Source organism: Uloborus diversus, chromosome 1 (assembly GCF_026930045.1).
Source record: "Uloborus diversus isolate 005 chromosome 1, Udiv.v.3.1, whole genome shotgun sequence".
Classification (NCBI taxonomy): Eukaryota; Metazoa; Arthropoda; class Arachnida; order Araneae; family Uloboridae; genus Uloborus; species Uloborus diversus.
The window spans coordinates 265,433,835-265,443,399 of NC_072731.1; the positions used below are offsets into that span (position 1 = coordinate 265,433,835).

General features: G+C 34.3%; 1 protein-coding gene across 1 annotated transcript in view; it reads left to right on the plus strand.

The window, feature by feature from the left end:
- Nucleotides 1-8,606, plus strand: part of LOC129220528 (metabotropic glutamate receptor-like) — a 133,841-nt gene extending 125,235 nt beyond the window's left edge. The window contains exons 5-6 of the mRNA XM_054854959.1: nucleotides 6,758-6,959; nucleotides 8,551-8,606. Coding sequence (XP_054710934.1) covers nucleotides 6,758-6,959; nucleotides 8,551-8,606 — 258 coding nt within the window. The remainder of the gene's footprint in view (nucleotides 1-6,757; nucleotides 6,960-8,550) is intronic.
- Nucleotides 8,607-9,565: the final 959 nt, after the last annotated feature.

Below are 9,565 nucleotides of genomic sequence, written 5' to 3' on the forward strand. Positions count from 1 at the left end.
GCATGCAAGTAGTTTATTTTACCGCAATTAGATCCTGATATCGAGTGAAATAAGCCATTAAAAGAATTAAGTAACTGAATTTCTGCATAAAAAAAGGCATTTTTGGTTTAAAACTGCTTTTTAAGCAGGAAGTCTTAGTAACTGCTGTTACTTCGGCAGCATATAATTTTGTTATGTATAAAGTCCCAGTGATAACTGATGAAAATCATGGGTGAGTGCTGACTGAAATGATTCACAATAAACTTTAAGCTGAAATAAGAAAATGGGTATGATTATTACTGTGATTTAATCTGTTCACACCCATTTTTACTTCCTTTTGCAAAAAAGGAAGTATATTGTATTCGCGAAAAAAATTTCACTCCAAAATCGACCTTAATTTCCATTTTGCTCACCCCCGAATAAAGGCTGAGGTTTTTTTTTCCAACGCGACCACACGTGCATGTATACCTAAGAACGCATAGACGCCCGAAATATCCATTTTGACGATTCCCGAGTTAATTACAACGAGTTTTCTCGTGACGTCTGTTTGTACATATGTATTTGCGTATGTATATCACATAACTCAAGAACGGTATGTTCTAGAAAGTTGAAATTTGGTACGTAGACTCCTAGTGGAGTCTATTTGTGCATCTCCCCTTTGGTTGCATTCGTGTGTTTCTAAAGGGGTCTTTGCACCTTTTTGGTTGGAAATCATTGTTAATTTCGATGTAAACTCAAGTGATGTTATAATTTCGCTGACACTTGGCGATATATCGCCAGTCTTTTGGTCGCCAAGTGTTGTCGCCAACTTGGCGACAAATTTGACGATTTTTTTTTTCTTTTTCATCTGGTTTCAATTTGGCCACTGTTGGTGGTATTTAGAGAGAATTATTGAATTACATTGAAATTGCCAATAATGGGGAAATAACTTTAAATTGAAGTAAAAGGAAGTCATGTGATGCACACATCAGCTTGTTCTAACTTAGAGAAGGTTGAAAACGGGTGATTTCGTAGATTCCAGAGTCGATTTCAAATTTCGTTTCTGAAGCTTTTTCAATTAAATGTTTGTTTGGAACTGGAAATAATTTGAAAAGAAATGATTTTCTTTACAGACAGACAAACGGAAAGACATGCTTGTGTGTAATTGAATAATATAGAAGGATAATGATGTAATATACAATTCAGAGAGTTAAAATCAGATTAGTTTAACATGAAATAATTCTTCAAATGAAATAAAAATTCTCTGCGCGAGTTTTAAGAAAAAAAGCATTCTTCTGTGCAAAATCACGAGAGATAATATTCAGAATTATTTTATGCAAAACAACTCAGTAGTTTGTTCTTCTGATACAACCGTTCCACTCTGCTTGGAAGCAGTCGTTTTAGTCAAGTTTACAATCAGTTCAGTAAACTTTTAAGGGGGTCCGGGACACAAAAATCGTCAAATTTTGCAATTTTTTTTTATCATGTGAAAAATTACTCCGGTTTTTTCTGCTTAAAAAGACTTTTGAATCTGGTTTCTATCTTAAATAGAACGAAAGATATAATTATTTTTGTTGCATGCACCTAACTAATGTGTACTTAACTGTAAAACTTTAAACGCGTTTTTCTCCGTGATGCAATTTTTCCCAATTTCTTGCATTCAAAGTCTTATAAGTCAGGAACCGATAAAGATAAAGTAATGAAACTTGGAGCATATCTTTTTCGAACAGTTTACTTTAAATTTTATTCGGTGAATTTAAAAAAAACGTTTACTACAAAAATTATGATTTTTTTAAAAAAAAAGTATCGTTGAATTTCTCGAAATTTTTCTTCAAATATTTTTTATTTTTTATTGAATCAATATTTTTAAAATCGCCGAATAAAAATTAAAGCTTGGATATTTCTGCGTAATTTATTTTTAAAAAATTGAAAATTGATCAAGAATATTTTGAGTTATTGCAATTTAAAGCAACCCTATTTTTTTCAAAAAAACTAATTAAATTTAAGTAAAAAACTTTTTTTTTCATATTTATATTACGATTTTGCTTATTAAATAAATGGTGAATCAGTGCAAAAAACTTCAAAACTCTAAAGTATATAAAAAAAAATTTCAAAATATGTCCCGGACCCCCTTAAGATGACGTAGTTAGAAAGCAAAAACTTAATATTGAAGTAAATGATTCTTGAACCTTGAAGTTTTAAAATTCTTGGTAAACTGAAGTTGAGTCCTGAGTTCTTGTAGAAGTATTTGTCGATGATGACCAAACAATAATTCCAAACTATTGGATTGGCAAGTGCACGAAATGGCGCTCCAGCTAAACCTTACTCCATTCCAAATCACATTGACCGTTTTCAAGGAGCAATTGTAGCATGATTGATTCCGAATTTAATTTCGTCGCCCATTTAATCTTTAATCAACTCCACATCCATATTCATAATCGGGGCACGAATATTTTCTGTCTCTTCCTCCCCCCCTCCCCCGTCGATTTCGAGAGAAAGAGAGAGACCATCTCTCATCTGCTCCCCTTGATTCTACGGAAAGGTTTATGTAATTAAGTAATTGGAAATCCTTTAGTCTGCCATCTTGGAGATAGAGTTCCACACCATATTAAATTTCCGCTCTCAATTGCCAATGGTTCCATTTGACGAAGAATGACGTACTCGATTTAATAATGGTCAGAAGTCGGGCTGTGACAGTGGAAGGGGCAAAGTGCCACGCAGATTAATTAACTTTTGAAATTAAGTTTTGGAACGGAACTCAGTTTTTTCCCTAGACCACGTGGGATTTTTTGATGTAGCTTCTATTCTGGGATGATTTTTAAAGTTTGCCGCTGTAGTCTTTTCTCACTTCAACAAACTATGAGTTATATTCCAGAACTTTTAGATTCTTGTTTAATAAAAGTGTGTGGTTCTGTTACTTATACATTGCAAAAACTATTCAGGAATGTTTCTGGGAAATAATGGGCAACTAATGTGCCCAATTTCTGCTAGTATGGTAGACCGGGGCACGTTTAAGCAGTGCCCTTTTTTCAAAACGAATTATAACTGGAAAGCCAACAGTCATAACAGGTTCATGCTGTTCCCTATCAAATATCCTCACAATTTCTTGAGCATCAGTCGAGCTTCGGTCTAGCATGCAGAAAGAATAATCTTTTTTCTTAAATGTCGAGTAAATTTTGAGTTGAACGTTTTTGAAGCTTATTGTGAGTAAATAATACTTAGTCAAAAAGAACAAATATATAAAAAGTAGCAGAATTTGATCTTTTTTTGAGAAGAATAATTAAGAAAAGAATAAATGAAATTCACCGATGTTTCCTCCAATTGCGGCATGTGATTACAGCCCTCGATTGTTTGAAAATATTGTTTTGTTCTTTTGTTCTTTATTTTCGGAAAAAAAATATGATGTAATTTTCTATTTATTTATTTATTTATTTATTTATTATGGGCTTACTATCTGCAGCGCCATCTATTGGAAAAATTATCAACTAAAATTTGGAACTCTGTGGAAAAAAATTTACGGCCCAACACATGAATTTTCTGCAAGAACTATTTTTTTTTATCATTTACAGTTTTCCTGTTCTGAATTTTTGAAAGCAGTCAGTCTTTTTCAGGACACCCTGTATTTCCGAAAATGCTTATCCAATAACACGAGCTTTTGCTTTTCTGAACTAGCTCACGACAGGTTAAGACAGTCCTATTCTTTGTTTATTTAAAGTATTGGATATCCGAAGGGTGCGTGTTATCGAAGACAGACTGTATACACTGTAAAAAAAACTGTAAATTTTGAAGAAGTTATCCGTATTTTTTACAGAAAAAAACTGTTCGTAATAAAATTTCTCTGTTTTTTTGAATCTGGAACCGGTAATGCTTTGTTTTTCTTCGAATCTTCGAAATTTCGCCCGCGTGTTTGGATTTTGGTTCTCGTGCTCGAGTTTTTGATCTTATATTTATTTAAAGCGAGTAAGTCTTAAATCGTTTGCAACTTCCATTTCATTGCATCCTAATCAATATTTTATTATTATGTTTTTTTGTCATCTGTTACAGAGGCATATTCGGAAATTTACCTTTGTATACATGTATTTCGTAGTAGTACAGTGAAATCCCGTTATAACGAACGTCAAGGGACCACATATTTCGTTCGTTGTAACTGGAATTTCGTTCTAATGGAATTCAAATAATGTAATGGCAGTTATATAGGGACTGAAAATGTAGTTCGTTAAAACGGAAATTTCGTTGTATTGGTATTCGTTGTAACGGAATTTCACTGTATAGTAAATATTGAAATGTATTTATGAAAGTATAGTTTCATTTTTTATTCTTCATAAAATAATAAATCAGCTTGAATAAATAATAAAAATACGGAAGATTTCTGTAAAATAAACGGAAGAAAACTGGCGTCCTGGCTGACAGTTTTTTTTCCGTAAATTTTACGGATTTTTTTGTACAGTGTAGTAATTAACGATAAATATATGAATTATTTGGCAGTTTAGAGTAACGGCACCAGTAACAGACAAGGGTCCAGTAACAGACAGTCGTAAATTTGGATTTAAATAATAATAATTTTAGGCGGGTAAAACTGATGTTGCTGCGACCCATGAATACAGTGCAGCCATCTAGTGTTATCAGCAGGGCCGTAGACAGGGCAGGAACCGTCGGGACAAATCCTCCCCCGAAATTTTAAATTATCTCCAAAAATTAAAGAAACTAAGACAATCTAATCAAAATTCTTCCTTCGATTCCTCCTTCACTATCACTTGGCCTTGTTATATAAATCATCTTTCATTCAGACCTCTTCTTCTTTTCGTCCCTCCCTCTACACCATCATACAATTTTTTTTTTTCTTAATTCAAAAAGTCCTCATTTTTTCACACCTTGGTCCGTTTCCCACCTTGGTTCAATCAGTAATGACTGATTGCTAATGACTCTTGTTACGGATAACATTTTAAAAACATTCTTTGATATACACTTCAACAAGAGACGTAACAGATTTACATGATCAAAACTATCATTTTTAATCCTATCATACTTTTGATTACATGCTTAATTTTGTAGATTTTAATAAAGTAAGCCTTTAAGAATATTAATTTATTTTTGGAGGTGGTGAGTGTAGATTACTTTCCAACTGTGTCTATTTTCACTTATTTACCTGAAAGTTATTCTAAAAGCCCCCGACGCATGCATTTGTAGTTGCAAACATGTAATAAACACTGTAACAAGTGTTATAGATCGTAAAAGTCCTCTTATTTTGTGAACTCCCTAATAAATTATTGCACTGGGATATAAATTAGTTATCAAATATTAACCAAGTAATTAATTAAAATAATTATTTGATACGAATTTTTCCAATACATTATTGTTTAATTTTTGCAAACAACATAATAAACATAATTTTTAAATGCTATTTCCCCACTAGATTACATGTCCTGGAAACCACCTCTGCCTCGACCATGTCCCTCCCCGAAAAAATATCCTGGCTACGACCTTGGATATCAGAATAAATTTTATGAGCCACTTGGTATCTACGAGGCAGTGGTGGAAGGTTATGAACAGCTACCACGAGGATTTCCGGTGTTTCATGTTCATTTGAATTTAATGAGGTTTTAGATCTAAAAATCAAGAACTTTTGCACATTTTAAAGAGAAAAGTGGAATTCTGTCCATGACTCATTCTTTCCTCATCCAATCTGTTACTGCTTATCATCAGAATGATTGGTGTCTGTTACTGGGGGGTCGGAACTTTTTTTCGAAATTGAGCAAAAAAACATAGAATTAACTAATTAAGAGGATCCAGAAACATCCAAACATTAGATGAAATGTAGTTGCGCGAGAGAAAAATAGTTTTAAGTCTAAATACATTAAAAGGCTCAAAAAATGGAGTTAACCCGAGAGCGGTGTCTTAAGCATGTCTGTTACTTGTGCCGTTACCCTATAGGCTATTTTTACTTCCTTTTACAAAAAAGGAAGTTTTGTATTCGCGAAAAAAAAAATTATCCAAAAATCGGCCTTAATTTCTATTTTCTCACCCCCGAATAAATGTTGAGTTTTTTTTTTTTTTTTTTTTTTTTTTTTTTTTTTTCCGACTCGACCACACGTGGATATGTGCCTAGGAACGTACAGACACCCGAAATATCCATTTTGACGATCCCCGAGTTAATTACAACGAGTTTTCTCGTGACGTCTATATGTACGTATGTATGTGCGTATGTATCTCGCATAACTCAAAAACGATATGTCCTAGAAAGTTTAAATTTGGTACGTGGACTCCTAGTGGGGTCTAGTTGTGCACCTTCCCTTTTGGTTGCATCCGGATGTTCCTAAGGGGGTCTTTTGTCCCGTTTTGGAGGGAAATCATTGTTAATTTCGATGTAAACTCAAGTGTTGTTATAATTTGGCGGACAATTGGGAAATATATCGCCAGTATTTTGGTCGCCAAGTTTTGTCGCCAATTTTGGCGATTTTTTTTTTTAAATCTGATTTAAATTTGGCGGCTGTTGGTGATATTTAGAGAGTAAACTATTGAATCACATTAAAATTGCTAGTAATGTGGTAATGACATTAAATTGGAGTAAAAGGAAGTCATGTGATGCACACATCAAAACGTTTAATTTAAAAAACCCTTTGCTCATTTTAATTTCTTATCTAGCGAGTTTATTCGAATGGAAGTGATACATTAAGTAAATCTTATGTCGGACTTTTGAAACGGTGGAAAAATCCACAAAGTTAGTTGTTTGAATCCTAGATTTTCCTTTTAGAGATTTCTCAACTGAATGACTTTTCAACCTTGTGTTCGCGTGTTGCAGGTGCAGATAACGACCCTGTGCGTGTCAACTTCTCTGAGTGCGTACGTGGCCTTGTTCTGTCTCTTCTCCCCGAAGATCTACATCATCATCTTCCACCCGGACAAGAATGTGCGGAAGCTCACGATGAACAGCGCCACCTACAAGAGGGCACCCACGAGCAGCACCTGCGGGGGCACTTCCCTCAATCAAGGAAACGGCAAAGGTATGTTTTTAAGACGCATCCAGAAATTCTTCTTTAAATTTGGTTGCTTTCGTTTGTAACTGAAACATGAATTTTGTGTACGCGTTTGCAGAAAATTCATTATCGTCATTAAATTTAAAAAAATGCATGGCATCCACTTGACAGCTTTTCAATTTCAAAAGGTTCAATTGAATCATTGCCTTTTCTTCATTTTTTACATCCTTTTACGAAAAAGGAAAAATTGTATTGGCGAAAAAATTTTCACTCAAAAATCGGCCTTAAGTTACATTTTTCGCACCCCCGAATGAATGTTGAGTTTTTTTTTCGACCCGACCACACGTGGATAAGTGTTTAAGAACGTATAGACACGCGAAATATCTATTTTGACGACCTCCGAGTTAATTACAACGAATTTTCTCGTGACGTCCTTATGTACGTGCGTATGTGTGTATGTGCGTATGTATCTCGCATAACTGAAAAACGGTATGTCCTAGAAAGTTGAATTTGGTACGCAGATTTCTAGTGGGGTCTAGTTGTGCACTTTCTCTTTTGGTTGCATTCGGATGTTCCTAAGGGGGGTCCTTTGCCCCTTTTTTAGAGGAAATCATTGTTAATTTTGGTGTAAACTCAAGTGGTGTTATAATTTGTCGGACACTTGGCGATATATCAAAACTTCAAAACGACGATAATGTCGAACATGGACGAGAAAATGAATATAACATGGACGAGTAAATTACCATAACATGGACGAGCAAATAAACATAGCATATTAGCGAGAACTTCATCTTCCATTATTTGTAAATATACAGGAGAACCGAGGGACCTTTTAATTTTATACTACGGGCAAAGCGCTAGTTTGAAATAGAGAAATACCTACTTTTTACAAAAATCATTTCAAATGAATCATTACCTTGGTTCATATTGATCCTGATTCAAATGTACTTAGCCGAGAATTATTTTTAGAAAATTTCGTCTCAAAAAATACTTCCATTTCTTTTTTACCTCTAAACGTGCAACTTTCGGTCGATTTCCAAATAAGTATTTTTCTCTCCCCCCCCCCCACCTCTTCGTCTACATTTTGGGATTCGTTTTGTACTTATTTCGAAACAGACTGAACAAGATAAAATCATGTTTATTTTCTTCAAACGCAGCCATTAAATGCATCATCCTTTCCCCGGAGATTTTAATGAGCAAACAGATTTTTTTTTTTTTTTTCGCTTGACGAATGCCAAATATCTTTCTTCTTCCCTCCTCCATTATATTCCGGGCCAGACTTTATTACGAATTTAATTATAAAAACGCTCCGAATAAAGAAAGGACAAAAGCGAAAAAAAGTGGTTTCCGCTCCTGTATAGCTCGCATAAGAAAAAGGGAAGTCAAATTGATTTTTTCTTCACCAAATTCATGACATTTTATAACTACGTAGAATAAGGAAAGATTTTTACTGTCTTATCGACGAGGAAAAGTTCACTTTATACTAATAATTTTTTTTTCCTTTGAGTTTACCGAATATCATAAAAACTTTCATCAGACTGAAAGATTCCCTCCCCTCGTTACTGTTTACTGTCCGAAATAAGTGCCTCCTCATATTTGTCTATGTCTTCCTTTCCAGAAGAAACAGTTATCAAAGGGGAACTCAAGAGCAATAACATGAAAACTTATGGTTAGGATTCACGCTATCTAAATATTAGTATTTTTACTTCCTTTTACAAAAAAGGAAGCATTGTATTCGCGAAAAAAATTTCACTCAAAAATCGGCCTTAATTTCCATTTTTTCTCACCCACGAATGAATGTTGAGTTTTTTTTCAACCCGACCACACGTGGATATATGCCTAGGTACGTACAGATACCCGAAATATCCATTTTGACGACCCCCGAGTTAATTACAACGAATTTTCTCGTGATGTCCGTATGTACGTATGTATGTGCGTATGTGCGTATGTATCTCGCATAACTTAAAAACAGTATGTCCTAGAAAGTTGAAATTTGGTACGTGGACTCCTATTGGGGTCTAGTTGTGCACCTTTAATTTTGGTTGCATTCGGATATTCCTAAGGGGGTAAACTCAAGTTGTGTTATAATTTGTCGGACACTCGGCTATTTTTCGCCAGTCTTTTGGTTGCCAAGTTTTGTCACCAACTTGGCGACAAATTTGGAGATTTTTTTTAATGTTTATTTTTAAATTTGGCTTCAGTTTGGTCACTGTTGGTGATATTTAGAGAGTAAACAATTGAATCATATTAAATTTGCCAATAAGGGGGAACAAATATCTCTCTCCATCTATCCTCCATTATATTCCGGGCCAGACTTTATTACGAATTTAATTACAAAAACGCTCCGAATAAAGAAAGGACAAAAGCAAAAAAAAAGTGGTTTCCGCTCCTGTGTGTAGCTCGCATAAGAAAAAGGGAAGTCAAATTGATTTTTCCTTCACCAAATTCATGACATTTTATAACAACGTAGAGTAAGGAAAGATTTTTACTGTCTTATCGACGAGGAAAAGTTCACTTTATACTAATAAAAAAGTGTTTTTTGTCTCTTTGAGTGTACCGAATATCATAAAAACTTTCATCAGACTGAAAGATTGCCTCCCCTCGTTACTGTTTGATATCCGAAATAAGTGCCT